Source organism: Ceratotherium simum, chromosome 24, assembly GCF_057802395.1.
Source record: "Ceratotherium simum simum isolate JZ-2026a chromosome 24, ASM5780239v1, whole genome shotgun sequence".
NCBI classification, from domain to species: domain Eukaryota; kingdom Metazoa; phylum Chordata; class Mammalia; order Perissodactyla; family Rhinocerotidae; genus Ceratotherium; species Ceratotherium simum.
Window position 1 is genome coordinate 12,591,884 of NC_141923.1, and position 19,827 is coordinate 12,611,710.

Here is a 19,827-nt window from a genome sequence, read left to right on the forward strand (position 1 = left end):
TACTCATGGCGCTTTCATGGTCATTTGCACACATGCTCAGGGTGACAAAAAAATTTGAGTCCCCTTACGCACATGTTCCCAGTGTAAGGTGGAACAAGGTGACGCTTTGCCTTCTTGTTTCAGCTCTCATACTGTAAACAAGTGTCCTTTTCAGTCTATTTAGTGCCATATTTTTCACATTTTTATGGGGTTTTTTGGTGATATCACTGTTTAAAATGGCCTCCAAGTGTAATTCTTAATACTGTCTAGTGTTCCTAAGGACAAGAAGGCTTCGATGTTCCTTACAGAGAAAATATGTGTATGAGATAATTCATTCATTCAGGATGAGTTACAGTGCTGTTGGCTGTGCGCTCAGTGTTAATGAATCAATATATATTATATTTGTTTTATTTTTTGTTTTTTTGTATTTTTGTTTTATTTGTATTTGTTTGTTTTATTGTTTTACACACATAAAACAAGATTGTATCTTGATCGGTTGACAAAAATGTTGTGACCAGAGGCTCGCAGGAACTTAACCTGTGTTTCCCTTAGGAGCAGTGGTTCAGTATTCACTAATTAACTGGTTGCAGTGACTTTATAGAACATAACTACCCCAAATAACAGGAACTGATTGTATGTAACACGGTACATTATCATTATAGGCCATAGACTGTAAGGTTGGTGGTGATGGTGAAATGTCATATTTATTTGGGGCAGATAATAAGCATCTTTGATAAAAATTTCCCTTAAAACAGTAGTATTCAGACTGGGTTAGAATGGAAGGCTGTTCCTCAGGGATGAGAAGGAAGCTAAGTGAACCAGGCTGCACCTTTGTTTCAGTCACCTTCATCTATAAGGTGCCCTTACCTGTTACATATTTGGGAGTTTCATGTAAGATTTCATTTGAAGACAGGGCACCACTACTTTAAGAAAAAAGGTGTTTTTTGAAAAGCATTACTTTGTGTAAGTATGAAGCCAAATTATAGCAAGGCAAGAAAAAAAAACCTTTTTCACGCACTTGCAACAATTTTATTTTGAAAAACTCCAGAAAAAGCGTAGCTTCTCAAAAACAATCTCTTTATCTACCTATCTATCACGTGATTTAAGGGAAATACCAGTTTTTCTATAGAGTGTTTGCAAAAAATCCAGCATTTATATTTGTGAATGATAAAGATCTTATTTTTTTAGGGAAAAAAATACAGCCTTCTAGGTTAAAGACATGATTCAAGATTCCCAAAATTCGTTTAATTTTTCTTCCCACCTCAATATCACAAACATATATGTACTTCACGTCTTCCCCTTTCACTAACACCCAGTGAAGAAAACCTTTGTTCTCTGCGTTGGACAATGGAAATATATTACATGTCAGAGATCGAAGGGTTCACTTTTATGCAGTAACGTTCCCATATTATGGAACTTTAGGAGACTATCATAAAAATCTTAAATAGAGTACACATTAGGTTTTGCTGCTTTAGATACCCAGTGATTAATATCTTGTTAAATTGCTGTTAAACGTATGGTAGCCTAACGAGCATACTGATAAAGTATGGTGACCAGAAATAACATTTGCCCTGCAATGCCCTTATCAGACTAAAAACTGGTCACAAAAGTGAGACAGATTAAGAAAAAGCCCTTGGTCAAACTAGATTTTAATAGATTGTCGTCTTTTCTCCTTTGAGTTAGTATATGGAAAAGAATCCTTTATTCTTTTATTTAGAGCAGAACAATCATAAAAGAATGTTACTGTACAGTTGACACCATGCTTTTTTTTGTCCAAGAACATCTCTATTAAGTAAACTTCTTACAACATAAAAATAATTTATTTGTAACCATTTTTAAAGCAGATGTACTTAAGTATAAAGAGTGTTAGTGAAAGTGTACTAGAGAAAAAAGAAAGCCTTTCTCTGAAAATTTGGATTTGTTTGGAGATTTCTCATTTTCTATCTCATAGAGCCAAACTTACTGAGTGGCACTGCTCATAGTGTGAACAAAAGAGGTGTGAAAAGACGAGACTTGGACATCGAAGAGCTGAGAGAGATCCTCTCTTCTCTCTTACCATTTGTGCGAATTGAACACATCTTACCTATAAACAGTGAAGTCCTCTGTGATGCAGTAAGTTCGTTCTTCATTTAGCCCTTTCATGAAAAGAAAATGCACCAGGGGCTGGCCTGGTGGCGTAGCAGTTAAGTGCACGCGCTCCGCTGCTGTGGCTCGGGCTTTGGATTCCGCGTGTGCACCAACGCACTGCTTGTCAAGCCATGCTGTGGTGGTGTCCCATATAAAGTGGAGGAAGATGGGCACAGATGTTAGCCCAGGGCCAGTCTTCCTCAGCAAAAAGAGGAGGATTGGCAGATGTTAGCTCAGGGCTAATCTTCCTCACAAAAAATCAATCAATCCATCAATCAATAAAATAAATTAATTAATTAAATAAAAAAGAAAATGCACCGAAATGTCCAGGCTTATCTTTTTTTTTTAATCATTGTAAATAATTTCTACTACTAATAGAGTGTGTGAGACTGTAAATTTCCATGAGGACAGAGACAGATGTCTGTTTTGTACTATATGTATCCCCAGTGTCTGGCACATGGCACAGATAAATGTTTAGTGGATGCAAGTGAGTGGGTAATCAGTCTTACTTTTGCAAGAGGATAGTTTCTACAGGAGTAATGCAGCTATTTATCAGTGAGGATCCTTATTCAAAAAGGAAAGGGTAGAAATTACCTTTAGAGACTCTTGAAGAACAGCAATAAATCAGAGAGCAGGAGAGAAGAAGATTGATTCAATGTAGAAAGGATAAATGAATCTTATGATTGTGTTTCAATTAAAAATTAAGGAGCTGATCATGTCACTTTAGTAATTTTTAGAAGTAAATTTTTTAACTAATAGAATTGCTTGAATTAATGGTTGAGAAAAATAAATATTATAAATATTACTTCTTCATACATTGGTTTATAACTTTAATGTGATGCTTATAAATGTCATAATAGTTTTTCCAACTGCATGGAAACATTATAAAAGTCATCTGGGAAAAAACTGATAGGAATTTTTTAAGTTCTCTAAAAAGAACATAGTGAAGGAGGGGTAACTCTTCCAGAATGTAAAATATATTTTAAAACTCTAATATTTAATCTCTGATGCTAGCATAACAGACAAGACAGAATAGCCCAGAAAAAGATCCTAGTTAATAGAGGAATTAAACATATCACAAATCAGTGTTGTGCTGGACTAACTGATGAGTGGAGGAGGGAGGAAATTTGTTTACAGTTACACCCTCATTTCACTTGCACACAAAATTAATCCCTGTTAGATTGAGGAATTAAATTTAAATTGAAACATGGAAAAACTAGAAGAAAACAATGAAATATTTATGGAATCTCTGATTAGAAAAATGTTCAGTCTCACCAGTAGTCACACACACACCAGAGAAAGCAAAATAAAGCAATAAGTTATCATTTTTTCACCTATTAAGTCAGTAATTTTTGAAATAATATTACTGTCCCGTAGAGAAAGTATAGCTGGTACATTGGTATTAGCTTAAATGTCTAATAACAGGGAAAATAATTTATAGTACGACTACTCAACAGAATATTTTGCTGCCCTGAACAGTGCTTGTAAAGACTAATGTAGCAACATGGAAAATGCTAATGATGGAATATAATTTTAGAAAGAAGGATACAGAATATGTATTTTTATGTGTTCTAGAATTCAATTATGTAAAAATTTATTTGAAAAAGAGTGAAAAATATATCGACATTATTACAATTGTAATAGATTAGAGTTACAAGTTTTTTCTGTTTTCTTAATACTATCTAATGCTATATTTTATTAGTTAAAAATGGTTTTAACTAATATAGCAATTAGACATTTATTATATTTAACAGGAGTAATATTGGAGAAAACATATTTGGTTTTATTTAAAACCTGGGACTCAAACCAAATCGAACCCTGGATTTGGTTTAGAAAAAATATTTTAGAACTTCAGTTAGTAGACTTAGAAAATTTCTCTCTCTGCTCTTAATTCCATGCCTAAGACATAAGTCTCCAGTAAGTTTGCTGATAATGACTGTTGAGTGTAATACTCTCTCAGGATGTGTTAAGCGCTATGTCAAGTGCTTTGTCTGCATTACCTTCATTTAATCCACCTGATGAGCTGTAGGTACTTGATTTATGTTCTCCTAGCATAGATAAAGAAACAACAGAACTACCACATTTAGTTGTTGTGTGGTGTCCCATCTCCAGGGCCATCTAGGAACCGTTAAAGTGAGGCCTAGGTAAAGGGACATGTCTGTGGTCACATGGCTGTTAAATGGGGAGTTAGGGGGCCGGCCCCGTGGCTTAGCGGTTAAGTGCACGCGCTCCGCTACTGGCGGCCCGGGTTCAGATCCCGGGCGCGCATCAACGCACCGCTTCTCCAGCCATGCTGAGGCAGTGTCCCACATACGGCAACTAGAAAGATGTGCAGCTATGACATACAACTATCTACTGGGGCTTTGGGGAGAAAAATGAGGAGGACTGGCGATAGATGTTAGCTCAGGGCCGGTCTTCCTCAGCAAAAAGAGGAAGATTAGCATGGATGTTAGCTCAGGGCTGATCTTCCTCACAAAAAAAATAAATATAGATAGATAGATAGATAGATAGATAGATAGATAGATAGATAGATAGGTAGATAGATAGGGAGTTAGGGTTTTGAGCCAAGTCCACCTCCCCTAGAGCCCCTGCCAGCTAACTACTGTGCAGACTGCCTGTGTCCTCGTACTGTAGATACAGCCCCAAGATGATGTTCCTGTTTTGTCTTGTAGAGGGTGGGGTAGGGATGGAATCAGTTCCTAGATGAATAAGGAAAAAACCAGAAATTGGGTTTTCGTTAAGAGTTCTGAAAGTTAGTCCAAATCATTATATTTTTAATTAATATAGCTCTTGTTTTAAAAACATCATTCCTCTATTTAGAGAAAAATGGCAAATTGTAGTAACTTCTCCCCCCCCCCCCCAAAGCCCCAGTAGATAGTTGTATGTCATAGTTGCACATCCTTCTAGTTGCTGTATGTGGGACGTGGCCTCAGCATGGCTGGACAAGCGGTGCGTCGGTGCACGCCCAGGATCCGAACCTGGGCCGCCGGTAGTGGAGCGCGCACTAACCGCTAAGCCACGGGGCCGGCCCTGTAATAACTTCTTATTGCTGAATCCTTTAAGTATTATTAAACGTTTGAAGTATTTTTGAATTTCACATATATTCCTAAGTTTTTATTTAAATGGTAAAGTTTGAACATTTTGATTTATAGTTATCATTAATTTTGTCTTAATGGTATTGTAGTACTACACAAATCTCTAGTTTATCTAAAAAATAATTTTTTTTCAAGATGAAAAGGGGCTTGATTAGTACTCCTCCATCAGATATGCTTCCTACAACAGAAGGTGGAAAGTCAAATGCCTGGTTACGGCAAAAAAATGCTGGAATCTATGTTCGTCCTCGACTGTTCTCTCCCTATGTGGAGGAAGCAAAGGTAATGAAAACCATTCTAAGATATTAGACTACTTTATTACAAATTATAAGCACAAAGACATTTATTGTGGTATCGTTTAAATATTTGGAAATAGCTTAAATGTCCGATTATGGGGAAAGTGAAAGTAAATTCCAGTTTGACTACTCACCAGAATAGTTTTCTGAAATATTTAATTATCAAACGTGTTTTTATAACTTAGGTCATGTTAAATTGTATTTTACATTTTTTTCATCTTAGTTGCCTTGCGAATTAACTTGGAAAATAATTTATTTTACTGAAATGGTTGTCAGTATTTTGTGATTTTCAGGATGGGAAAAATGTTCAGAAAGAAGCTTGCACACATTTTGTTTTCCTTCACAAACTAAGGAAATGCCATGATTTCTTGTAATTTATTTCTGTAATGGCTGAATGTTGAGAATTGTGTTTAGTTTTAGAATAAGTACACAAACTAAGAAAAAATTTCAGGCCTATTAAGTAAAAAGTTGACATTAGGTAAATTATAAACATAAAGAACTCTCCAAGAAGATATGGTAATGTGAAAATGAAATAGTGAGATGTATTCAACCATAAGAACTTTGGGGTGGCCTTTTGAGAAAATGACAGTCTTTGCAAGTCAGAAATGACCATTTTGAAATAATAGTAAGCTTTATGAAATAAATTAACAGGCAAAACAATGTGTTAGGTATAGAATTAAGTTACCTTAAAATTTTTCTCTTTTATTGTTTTGAGTTCCTATTTTAAGATATGTGAAAGGATTTATGAGAAGTTAATTTTATTAACTAGGTTGACAATCTATCTCTCATTGAGTAGTTGACTCTTTAGATAGTTCTAAAACAGAGAAGACGACAATGGTTGGGTCTGGTCTTTTCTGAAGTGCTTAAAGTCACGCAAGCAGCTGAGTCCTTTATAGAGGTTGAGTCTGGTGATAAAAGGTCTGTAATAAACTAGACCTGCCCTCCATTCTGCTCTGTCTCAAAATGGGACAGCAGTAAGCAAATCCTCCTGGACTTCCCTGTTAACTCAGAGGGCTGTACCTATACATAAGTAGATAATTGCCCCCAGCAAATGTGGGAAACCTTTGTACATTTTGTCATTTGGCCATTCTGCAGAGATAGATTGTTGAGATAGATTCATCTGAAACTAGTTTAACAATTGGGTTTATTTTTAGGTCTGTTGAATTTAATATCAATCTTTAATATTTTGTATTTTGAGCATTTCTTGTTGGATCTGATATTTAGCCCATGTATACATTATTTTTTATAGTGACTTTATGTATAATGTACTTCTGATTAATTTTATATCCCTCCTTCAAATTTCAAGTACTTCAGTTAAAAGCAAATTTTTTAGAAGATTATTTCTTTTCAAGGATGCTCTGAAAAAGATTCTTTAGAAATTAAAGAGGTAGGGGTACTTTCTCCTTTCACCACTAATTTTAAGCTTCATGCACTGGAAACAATAAATTAATTCCCTTTTTATATGATGAAGGTAATAATGTTTTTCCACATATGATTTAATAGAGACGAAGGGTTGACTAATTCTATTAATACTGAATTGTTATTTCAGTCAGTGCTAGACGAGATGATGGTGGAACAGACAGATCTCGTGCGTTTGCGAATGGTTAGAATGTCCAATGTGCCAGACACACTTTACATGGTCAATAATGCCGTGCCACAGTGCTGTCACATGATCAGCCACCAGCAGATCAGCAGTAACCAGTCAAGCCCTCCTTCAGTCGTAGCCAATGAAATTCCAGGTAAGGTAGTAGCCTTGTGTCAGGCATTTATATTTAAATGAATAATCTGATCATTTTTTATAACCTCTTTATATAAGCTGATTTCCACTTTCCAATACCCATTATGCATTGTTCACTTTAAAGAATAAATACTTATAAGCTTTTTGTTTTGTATTCTATTTTACAGTAACAAGTATATACAGTTTTTCAGGTTAGCCCAGCATTACTCAGCCTTGGCCCTCTTGACAGTTAGGGCTGGATCATCTTTCATTGCGGGTCTGTCCTGTGCATTGTAGGGTATGCAGCAGCCCTGGCCTGTACTCACTAGGTGCCAGTAGCACAGGTGTGCCCACACGCATGCACACAGACACACACACCCTTATTTGACAACATTTTAGAAACATGTTTATGTTTCTAGACATTGCCAGATGTGTCCTGTCGGGCAAAATTGCCTCCTGTTGAGAACCACTGGTTTAGAGGAATTCAGATTTTTTATCACCATAGGGTATTTCTCACATTATAAGACCCTCTGGGAAGAGTATTATAAACCTATATCTTTGAGTCTAGGTATGTCCCCAAAAATGTGATCACTGTTGGTTTCTTAGAGATCCAGTTTCCCAAGATCTGCTCTGTGAATTTTATTGTAGTGCAGGTTTATGTCTTATGACTTTGAGGAAATTGGCCATAGGTAGAGGTATAACTGTCGTGTCCAAAAACTTCTGAGCGTCAATGTTGATTTTAACCAAAGGGCTCTAGTATCAATTTCTAAGGTAAGAAAATCCATAGAGATCTAGGATTCAGAAATTTATAGCTCTTTTTTTTTTCCACTATTGAAATCTTAGGTATTATTTTTATTATTATGTAATAGCTAAAATACATGTGACTTGGGAGATATAATGCAATATTCTTTTTTTTTTTTTAAGTATAATCGACATACAATATTATATTAGTTTCAGGTGTACAGCATAGTGATTCGACTTGTATATACATCACGAAATGATCACCATGGCCAGTCTAGTAACTGTCTGTGAAAGGTATAGCTCTTGCCAATTACCATTGCAAGATTCAAAAAATCAGCAAACTGATTGGAAATGGCACCATCATTTTCTGTTTATAAATGTCTCTTTCAATTAAGGATAAATAAAAGACATAATGGCAGAACTTTTAGTTGAACACATATATTTTATTCTGAGACTAATGTCTGTTCAGTGGTTGCCCTATCAGATTTGGCCACTACGTGTTTATTTAAAGTATACATTGGATAACACTATGAAGAGAAATATTTCTGTAGCTGATTTGTGCAGATTTTGAAGCTCTAGTAATTAGCACGATTTTTATCAGCTTGTGTTAATACAGTTGAATATCAACATAACTTAATTTTATAACTAGAATCTCAGAAGCTCAAAGACATTCGCAATTAAGTATGTTCAGAAAAATAAGACCTGTATTTCTGTTGTTTAAGGAGACACAGCCCTGTTCTAGTGTTCTCCTGATTCTTCCTTCCTTGCCTACTGTGCTCTAACGAAAGGCTTAGAGCTTATTGGAGAAGACTCATGGGCTCATATCCTGGCTCTGCCACCTTATTTGTGTGACTTTGGACAAGATATTTACTTCCCTGAGCATTAATTGCCTTGTTTGCAAAATGTAGCTAATACCTTCTCTCTAGGCTTGTTGTGAAGATTTGAGGAAGCACCATGAGTAGTATGCTCAGATGCTTGCCTGGCACAAAGTAAACAGTCAATGAATGGTAGCTCCCCTTTCCCCAAAATAATAATCAAGGACCACTCTGGTCAGTTTGTCTCACAGATATTTCTAGACTTCACCTCCTCTTCCCCAGCCCTCAGCTACAGCCTTAGTCCCGATGCCTAACCTCGGTTCCTGCCTCTAATCTTACTCACTCCCATTCTGGCCTTTACACCTGGGCTTGGCAAACTTTTTCTGTGAAAATCCAGATGGTAAACATTTTAGGCTTTGTGGGCTATGCAGTCTCTAGCGCAACTGCTCAACTCTGTTCAACTCTGCCATTGTATGCTGAAAGCAGCCATAGACCATACCTAAACGAATGAGTGTGACTGTGTGCCAGTAAAACTTTATTTACAGAAACAGATGACAGGCTTGATTTAGCCTACAGGCCATAGCTTGCCAACCCCTGCTCTACGCTACTCTGAGTGCATTTACTACGTCACAGCTCTCATCCTGTCATTCCCTTGCACAAGTGACTACCTGTTGTACACAAGATACAATTTACATTCCTCATCCTGACATACAGGGTCGTTCATGATCGGCCCCTACCCATCTTTCTAGCCTGCTCTCTGAATACTCTTCCTGCTTATACCTTTGAACCCTGAGTTCTACTAGCCATGCAACTACTTGTGCCATGCTGTCCCTCCCTTGCATGTTTTACACATGCCTGGTCCTTCTGCTCAGAAAGCCTTCGGTCCATTTTCTTTACCTGCCTGGTCTTCTCTCATTCTTCAAGACTCCGCTCAGGGGTCACCTTGTCTAGGAAGCCTTTCCTGCCTGCCTCCAGTCGGGTTGGGGGCCCCTTCCTCCAAATCCCTTCAGCGTCCTTTGCGTATTTCTCTCTATGACCATTTATGGCCCTGTACTATACTGGTTTACTTAATTTGCTTCACTAAAACCAGAGCTCTTTGAGGACAGGGATCACATCCTTCGTTCTGTACACCCTAATACCCAAGTCCAATCCCTGGTGCATAGTCAGGACTCAAAAAATTTTGTGAATAAAAGAATGAATATTTTAGAAGACTTATGAAATATACTGAGATTCAGAAGAGAATATATGCAAGTAAAATTTTATTTAGGCTGTGAACTAGTAATACAGCTCAGAAGCTGTTTGTTATTATCAAGAGCTTTTTGGGCACAGTGAAATTTTAAAACCTTAAAAAGTAGTTAGAAGTATATAAATTACTATGTTGGTGGCCTGTCCGGTGGCGGAGCGGTTAAGTGCGCGTGGGTTCGGATCCCGGGCACACACCAACGCACTGCTTAGCAAACCACGCTGTGGCAGCGTCCCATATAAAGTGGAAGAAGATGGGCACGAATTTTAGCCCAGGGCCAGTCTTCTTCAGCAAAAAGAGGAGGATTGGCAGATGTTAGCTCAGGGCTGATCTTCCTCACAAAAAAAATAAATAAATAAATTACTATGTTGCCGGGAAATTAAAATACTCTAACAAATTTATAAGAAGATTCTGATGCAGAACACATGCTTTTTTTCCTGTGCTCAATGGGTGGCGTTTTGTGTAGCTCAGGTATTTTGCTTATAGACTGTTTTTCTTTTTCCAGTTCCTCGTCTCCTCATCATGAAAGACATGGTCAGACGTCTGCAGGAACTGCGACACACCGAGCAGGTGCAGAGAGCCTACGCACTCAACTGTGGGGAAGGCGCCACGGTCAGCTATGAAATTCAGATTCGAGTACTGAGAGAATTCGGTCTTGCAGATGCTGCTGCAGAACTCTTGCAGGTGGGAAGCGGCATCCAACTATTTAAAAGAGGGAGCCTAGACCATTATTCAGGAAGTGTTTTAGGCCTCCCAAGGAGCCCTCATAGCGTGCGTCTTTTTCTTAGTACCTGCTCTTTCACTGCCTCTAGTCTTGGACCCCCCCTGGTGAGAGGCAGTGTGGTAGGGTGGACGGAGCACAGGCTCTCAAGTAAGAACTGGGTTTATATCCTGGCTCTGCTGCTTACCAATTAGTTAATTTGGAACAAGTTACCTAATCACTCTTAGCATCAGTTTCCTTACCTGTCAAATGGATTGTGGTGAAGATAAGAGGTGCTCTATGTAAGCAACCATGTCTCTAGTACATAATAAGCTTATAAATGGTGACTGCTAAAAGTTGGTGGTGTGTATGCCCAAGAGAGGTGAAAGAGGAAGTAGACCACTGTGACCCTCCACTGCTTGCGCTCCCTGATGTGGTCACTAGATTTCAGGTTTTGTCCTACTGCCGTACTTACAGATCTTCCAGATGCCCCTCTTTTTCCTCTCTCTTCTGCCATATTATAAGAAATATTTTGCCTGATGGTTTAAATCCTATAAGCATGAGAATCAAGAAATGAGTTTTTTTTTAACTAGCAGGAAAAAAACCTCATTTATAGTAATTATTAGGTACAAAAGCAGTAGCATTGGTTTGCAATGAAGATGGAATTTGTAAAGTAGTCTGCTCACAGCCACTAAATCAGAGCCTAAAATAAAATTTAATTCCATCTGGTCGAGTGATTGAATTATTCTCTTGCCACTGACTCCAAACCCTTTTTGAGTCTTCAAAGGGGAATGTGAAATGTGTTCTTAGGCAAGGCAGCAGGCTGTTTGTAGATTTTTTTTTTTTTTTTTTTTTTTTTTTTTGCTGAGGAAGACGGTCTCTGAGCTAACATCTATTGCCAATCCTCCTCCTTTTTTTTTTTTTCCACAAAGCCCCAGTAGATAGTTGTATGTCATAGTTGCACATCCTTCTAGTTGCTGTATGTGGGACGCCGCCTCAGCATGGCCGGAGAAGTGGTGCATCGGTGCGCGCCCGAGGTCCGAACCCAGGCCACCAGTAGCGGAGAATACGCACCTAACCGCTAAGCTCTGGGGCCGGCCCCCATTTGTAGATTCTTGATTTTCATTTTTTGCTGTAGTTTCCGTCCTGTTTTTCTGTTCATTTCTGTTCCCTTTGCCGTTTTAAATTGTATCTTAATTTGATATCTCAAATTATATAAAAGTTTTATAATTTTAAGTATTCCCATATGTTTATCAAACTATTAATCAGACTTAGTCAGATGTAATAGGTAAGGAATAGTATTCTGTAGTTTTTACTTCAGACTGAGAGGGTACAGATGTTTTGTCACTAAATTCTAGAAGGATCCTCACTTGTATGTCTTTTCTTCCTTTGAGGTTTAATGTTAATTTTATTTTCTTAGCAAAGACATATTTGAATTAGGTTTTATTTCCTGTTTTTGCATTATCATGTAATCTTGCTAGAGATTAACTGACCTGCTGCTGGAATATCCGATTAAGCAGCTGTCCTTGATAGCTGTGTCTTAGGCTACAGAGGCTACCCTCTATCCTTTTGTACTATTATTAAGGTAATTTTTCCTTGGGCTTCTGGCCTAGAAAAATATGTTGTGCCTTTTACTCTTGCTGAGTGTGGTTTTCTTAGGTACTCAACTCTCTTAGCTGGTAAATTTCCATTTAGGAAATCTGCTAATAAATGTTCTAACTTTTCTTTTTCTTTTAATCTTTCTTAGAATCCTCACAAGTTCTTTCCTGATGAACGTTTTGGGGATGAAAGTCCGCTCTTGACAATGAGACAGTCTGGGAGATGTCGAGTTAACAGTACCCCCACTGCAGAAACCATGTTTACAGATCTGGACTCTTTTGTGGCCTTCCATCCACCCTTGCCCCCTCCACCGCCTCCTTACCACCCTCCAGCTACCCCAATCCATAACCAGCTCAAAGCAGGCTGGAAACAAAGACCTCCCAGTCAGCATCCTTCACGTTCGTTTTCTTATCCCTGTAATCATTCACTGTTTCACTCCAGAACGGCTCCTAAAGCAGGCCCCCCTCCAGTCTACCTGCCAGGTGTTAAAGCAGCAGCACCTGATTGCACCAACACCACGGGGCTGGGGAGGCAGACGGTAGCTGCCGCCGCCGCCGCCTCCGCAGCAGTAGCATCTGAGAAACAAGTGGTGAGTCAGAGCTCCCGTAGCTTACCTCAAATAGAAAGTTTATGGAGTAGGGCCGGCTCCATGGCTTAGCGGTTAAGTGCGCGCGCTCTGATGCTGGCGGCCCGGGTTCGGATCCCGGGCGCGCCCCGAGGCACCACATCTCCGTCCAACCCGAGGCCGGGTCCCGCGTACAGCAACTAGAAGGATGTGAACCTACGACATGCAACTATCTATTGGGGCTTTGGGAGGAAAAAATGAATAAATAAAATCTTTAAAAAAAAAAAAAAAAAGAAAGTTTATGGAGTATTAGAAGCAATTCCCCTTGCCCCAAGAGCCCTAGTGGGGCTCAGCGCCCGGAAGTGTTACTGACAAGCTGAAAGCATAGACTTGAGGGTGTGGCAGAGGGAGAGGGAAAGAGAGTGTAGGTGGATGAGCAAGGACAGGGAGAGAGACTAGAGGCATATGTGGTAGGAGTGGTCAGGTGCCTTTCTGATCCCTGCGTTCCTTTGCAGGTATTCAGAAGGGGTGGCGTTACTGGGCAATACCATGGATATTACCAGTTTCATAGTGTTCTGTTCAAGCATGTCTAGACTCTGTCCTTAACTTGTATTCTACAGAATCTGCTATTCCACCAAATGCTTTGATAGGGCAGGAAGGGCAAGTTACTTATAGCAAGTATACCGTCAGGAACAATGTGGCAGAAGACTCCCCATCCAGAAAATGGGCAGAAAATTAGTCTTCATGCACACCTCTGGCAAGCTCTTCTGTCAGAGCACTCGTTGGACTGGGAGTCACAGTAGCCAGCACTAGTAGCTAGTAAATTAGGCAAGAATTCTTTGCTTGATTTTGCACTGTACTAGAGGTTGAATTGTTTTATATAATACATTTGAAAAAAAACAATAGTCCTGCTCAGTCACACTCTATGAGTAGCGTTCAGTGTAGAGCAAAACAAAAGATATATATTAGTTCAGGGAATCTTCATTAAAATATGGCTTTTTGAACTCTATGGACACTGTATACCTTGGGTCAATTTATGATCCTTCCTCACCTTATACCCTTCTACCTGCTCTCCCTGCTGCCCCCCCAACCCCCAGAAAAGAAGAAACAACAAGGATTGATAGTATTTGATAAACCAAATTCTCATCCTGTTGGCCTGGCCCTCGGTTCTACAGTTACGAGAGTTCTACTACTTTATATTTTAAATAAAACTCCCTTTAAAGGTAATCTATTTGTATGTTCCTTATAGTCTTGATTATAATAATGAAAAGTTGGAAACAACCTTAATGTGTCCAACAGTGGGAGAATGGTTAAATAAGCCATGGCTCATCGATACAGTGGAATATTACACAGTATTTTAAATAGCACTTTAAAAAAAAGTTAATGACAGAATTATATATACACTGAATTTTTTGAAAATTAATAGATGTGCAAAAAAGAACTGAGAGAAATACCTCAAAATGCTAATAGTGGTTATCTCACAGTAGGGAAGGTTAGGGTTGGTTTTTTTTTTTTGCCTGTATAGTTTTCTGTATTTTTATCATTGTTAGAAATAAGCATGTATTACTTTTATAATGAGGAAAGAAAACCAGTGGACATCATTTTTGCAAAGAGGGTATCATGGGCCTTTTTCTTTTAACCCTCCCCACCTTTGTTTCTGTTTGCAGTGTACACAACCTGTGCTAAATGAGCTAATGCCAGATATCGCCATGGGTGTGTCCACACTGTCACTCAAGGACAGGAGGCTTCCAGAGCTTGCTGTAGACACAGAATTAAGCCAGTCAGCTTCTGAAGTAGGACCAGGGCCTCCCCAGCATCTATCGTGTATTCCACAGAGGCATACACACACGTCTCGAAAGAAACACACACTAGAGCAAAAAACAGATGCTCGAGAAAATCAGCAGGAATATCCAGATATCTATGACTTCTCAAATGCTGCTTGCAGACCTTCTACTCCTGTTCCTGGCAGACGCACCCCTTCTCCTTCACGAGGTGGATATTTTGGTCCCGATTTGTATAGCCACAATAAAGCATCACCAAGTGGCTTAAAGTCAGCGTACCTACCTAGCCACACCTCTCCTGAAAAGCAGGAAGAAGCTAGGAGAGAATATCCACTTTCCCCTGATGGGCATCTCCACAGACAAAAGAATGAGCCAATACACCTCGATGTCATTGAACAACCTCCCCAGCGGTCAGACTTTCCTTTGGCAGCCCCAGAAAATGCTGGCAGTGGTCCAGCCCACATCAGGGGACGAACAGCAGTAGAAACTGACTTGACTTTTGGGCTGACTCCTAACAGACCTTCACATTCTGCATGTAGCTCTGAAGCTCCAGAAGAGAGATCCAGTAGAAGACTAGCAGACAGCGAGTCCCTGAGCCATGGAGCTCAGCGAAATACGGATTTGGAAAGGGAAGATTCAATAAGCAGAGGAAGGAGGTCGCCAAGCAAGCCAGACTTCCTCTACAAAAAGTCTGCCCTCTGAGAGCAACCTCCAAGTCGTCTGTGCCTGAGATGTGAAACATCCCATTTTATGATGACCCAACAACTTAGAGACCGGTTTATTGATGCCAGCTGATAACTCAGTTTCACATTATTTTATTCTAGTTTTTGTATATACATGTTTATTAGACATGGCATGCTGAGAGGGTTATTTTGAATGCTGCATCTGTCTATTTTGTGTTTGAACAATTGTGTGGGGAAGCATCTTTAAGAGCAAGCAAGCTGGCACTTTTTTTTTCTCTTTACAAATGATGGAATTTTTTTGCACTTGTACATTTATTTTATCTGTATTGATTTTATATCAGTATGTTAAACTTTATTGCCGCATTTACAGGACTATATTTTCATACTTTTTTGCATTTTACCTTTCATCTACCAATTTCCACGTGCATTGGATTGCACACTAAGATGTATTTTCTTATGAAATAGTTCTGTGTTTATTTTTTAATTATAGAAATTCCAAAGAACAGCACATCAAAATGCTCCTCTCTTTTCAGTAATTGTTTTAGTTCAGAAATCTTCCTGCTCCGTCTCCATGAATCTAATGTCATTCTTTTTTAATAAGTCTTGGGAGCTGGTCTTCATTCCTCCAGTAGGAGTCCAGTCAGGATCCTGAAGTTTTCTGGTTCAGTGAAGAACAGGAAAGAGAAAAGCCTCGGGTGCCCCGGCTAAAGCTAGTGCTTTATTCACAGAGTGGACGCTGTCAGGATCGTGCGAATTCTGGTAGTGTGGATTAGGGTGTCACCCAATGAGGTTCTAAAGAGATGGGATCAGAAAGCGGTGGAAATAGCGAAGTCACTGACTTAAAGTTTACACCACGGGATTTCTGGTTCTGAACGTCAACTCTCCAGCTGAGATGGGGGAAGTGACTGCTTGCTGCCTTCAGTTGTCTTGCTCTCTGTGGGGAAAAAAAAGGGCTTCAGTCTTATGGATGTCATTTGGTGTTTGTAAGCATATGTTTTCTTTTAAATGTTTTTCAAAATATGTCTGAATTTTGGTGTCCTATAAAAAGTTGTTGTATAATAGCATAATGCTTTGTCACCAAAAAAGAAAAAGAAACCTTTTTTTTTTTTCTTCCAGTGAAACACTACATGTCCTACTTGAACTCCACTGGGGATGCTGGTTTGGGATTTTACTGAACCACTGAGCACATGGGATCTTTTAAGATCCTCTCCCTCGGAAGGGCAATGTGTGAGCTAAGGACTGTTTTTTTCTTATTCTCCAATGTAAATATGTTAGTATTTGAGTTTTTAAATCACTTCAACATTATTTGAGCATTCATTTTGTATTTCTACAAACACACACACACACACAGCCGTAGCACTTAGAAGAAAAGAGACTTTCTGAACATTCCCTCCCATGAAGGCTGTTTGGGAGCCTCTTTTCTAAGTATGTATATATATATGAAACTATGAATCACTCACACTCACTCTAAAACTATGCAGGGCTAGGGAGCCTTTACAAGCTACCATATTAAATGAATTACATGCACTTTTAAGTAAATAGGTTTCTATTGGGTGTCAACAACTCTGATTTCTCCTGAAACTGTAGTTTCTCTTACAATCTTTTCCTACTTTACCCTGTGGATATACACTCAGGAATAATCTGACATTTTAAAAAATCCTAACAGTAGATAGTCTCAAAATGGGAACCACGTCAGTATATCTGTGCACACCGGCAAACTGCTGCCGCTCATTCTGCTGCCTGACTAGTTAGCTGCTGCTAGTGCCCTCGTCCGTGTCGGTGACATCACGTACTGAGCTCCCAGAGGTAACACTCATCTACTGTAAGGTCAGCTACGCATCGCCTTTGAGGCTCCTTTTTCTAAAGATAGAAAAACATAGGACTCTGCTTTCATTTTTAGGAGGTTTGACTCTATAATAGATGATGGTGTCTTTTGAAGCCAATCTCAGTCTGTCTCTCCAGAAACAATTGTTAATTCCATCATATTCTTTAATGTGTATATATATATACATGTGTTATATATGAATTATTTTGATACAGTTTTAAATTTCTTTTCAAGTTCAGACTGTGCTGGGCTGGTACTGCAAATAAGAAGGAGAAGAGCTAATTTGGGTGGAAAAAAACTTTCTCATCTATGACCTGGGTTTTTTTTTTTAAAACATTGGATAAGAGCTATTGATGCCAGACGTTCATTTTTCGGAAAATTTATTAAATATTCTTTCATATCCCCAAACTATAATCATGAAAATAAGTGGCCACTGTTCATAGTTTTAATTAATTTATGAAGTTTGCTTTTAATAATTTAGTAGCTTACCTGGCTAAACTATGTGTATAGAGAGAAGCCTGCTTTAAACTATGGGATTGTGGACTGATGTGACTTGCAGAAGGTACACAGATGTGGGTTTCGTGTTTGTTAGGGTAGTTGTTAGTGGACTTTTCATGTATCTTGTGAAGTATGGTTAATAGGTTAGATTGAATAGCTATGTGCCTCTGGCTTTTGAACCCATCTATTCAATCTTTTTTAATGCTGTACTAAGATAAATGTGAAGTCTGAGTAAGATTGCTCTCAGAAAAAAACATGTATAGTATAAAATTTAGGCCACAGGACCTGGCATTTTACTCAGTGTAGAAATTTCATGAGAACCAAATCTCAGAATACCAGATCTCCTCTTGAGGCCACGGACAATCAGGCTGTCAGACAATCGCCGCCCTCTGTGCCCGCTGTGTTAGGTTAGAGAACTACCATTTAGATCCTGGAGCGGAAAGAGAAGATCCACGTTTCTTCAAGATGCTCTTGGTCTTTTTCTTATATTTTTGTTTTAGGTTTGTGATTTTGGTGACTAATTTAAGTTCTGACTCCTAAGAGAAAAAAACAGCAGCATGAAAGGCAGAAATTATTCCTGAAAAATAGTTGTTTGAAAAATAGTTGTTTTTTCCTCTAGAAAACCCTCAGACCATGTTCCATACCCTTTCTCATGCGCCCCTTTCGCTTTCTCTAGGCTGGCGCCCTAGACCTCAGCTCTCTTGACGTTTCAATCACCAGTTAGATTTTAAGGATTTTGAATGAGTTCTTTATTATTTGAGTCTTTTTGTAGAACTCTCTATGAAACCTTACCTAATTCTTGTTTTTGCTTCCTCAAAAACTTGTTTTATGACGATTGCCGTCTTTTACTGGGTTTTCTTTTGATTTGTTGTTCAAGTTCTCGCAGTGGGCACTACTCGTCCATTTGAATTAAGGTGATGATATGGGTGTGAAGGGGACACAGCATATGCGCAGCAGCAGTGGGCTCAAAGCTGGCCTCCCTGTGTCAGTCTCTAGAGGGCAAGGGTTGACATTTCTTGTAACTACTCGGCAAAATGTTTAATCCGCCTTTTAGGGGAAAATATGTTTTATGAAACACTTGTAAGATACTTGTTTTGCAATTCTAAGGCATTCATGTCTTTGTTTTAGGACTGAACTCAAAGGGAAATGTTTGATTTTTTAAAAAATTATTTGGTTGACTTTCACCTTTCTGTTGAAAGTTACTATTAAAGCAGCAGTGATGGGTGCTATTCCCGGTTCTGCAGTGGTTTACTTTGTCTACTAAGTAATTTGCTTTCAAACCTCATTACAGATAACCTTACTAGGAGAGTTACCGTCACCCGCTAAAAGATATTTTACTGTTTTCCATTAACACTTGTATGAACAATGGTTTATAAAATGTTAAGTTGTCTTTTTGTCCTATAGATTGCAATAGCTGTTGTGTAATTGTATTGGCAAGTCTTTTGATTTTTTTTTTTCCTCTAGAAAACCCTCAGACCATGTGTGAATCTTCCGTATTCTGAATATTATAATGCTGTGGCCCTTTCTATAGAAAGATTACTTACTTGCAAGTGTGTGTCTTGAAAATAACCTCTTGTGTTTGTCTGTTTATGTGGGTTCTAAGAGGTGAGTGAAGCTCTGGAAGCTTCATCGTGTACCTGCACGACGTGACTGTGTAGCTGGGTTCCGTGGGCAGGTGGTGTGGAATCCTGCTCTGAGATGGGGTGGCTGAGAGAGAGATTCCTGAACTCCACTTGCTGTTTATATGCCACATCTGCACTTCGGAGGTGGTACCTTCAACAACACTGCATTTCTTGTGGTTGTGCTGTTAACTGGTATAAAGTCAAGTGCCTTCAATGCTAAAGGCTCAGAAATTTTTCTTAAACTGATTTCTTGTCCTATGCAAGTGTTTTCTACAACCTGCATAACCAGTACTTTGTAAAACTTGTTTACGCTTCAACTGTACATAGTGTTTTTTAAAGAAATATATAGTATTTTTATTTAGGTACCTCCAAACTTGAATTCGTCTGTGTGAAGCATTGTAAAACGATACATTTCTCTTTTGAGTATCATTACAGTTGTACAGAGGTTTTCACTGGTTCTATTTTTCTACTGTTACTGATAAGCATGTAACACTGACTTTATCCTACATATAGTTGGCATTTCAAATAAATGGCTTGTCTAGAA

The 19,827-nt window shown here is 38.7% G+C and overlaps 1 protein-coding gene across 4 annotated transcripts in view; it reads left to right on the forward strand.

Moving 5' to 3' along the window:
- The window catches only part of BTBD7 (BTB domain containing 7), an 89,062-nt gene extending 69,235 nt beyond the window's left edge, over positions 1–19,827 (forward strand). For 3 of the 4 annotated variants that reach the window (XM_004434222.3, XM_087448025.1, XM_087448024.1), the window contains exons 6-11: positions 1,931–2,091; positions 5,337–5,480; positions 7,044–7,233; positions 10,516–10,694; positions 12,458–12,898; positions 14,542–19,827. In XM_004434222.3, the coding sequence (XP_004434279.2) occupies positions 1,931–2,091; positions 5,337–5,480; positions 7,044–7,233; positions 10,516–10,694; positions 12,458–12,898; positions 14,542–15,357 (1,931 nt within the window). In that variant the 3' untranslated portion in view covers positions 15,358–19,827. The remainder of the gene's footprint in view (positions 1–1,930; positions 2,092–5,336; positions 5,481–7,043; positions 7,234–10,515; positions 10,695–12,457; positions 12,899–14,541) is intronic. The other variant, XM_087448026.1, reaches the window with a different exon arrangement.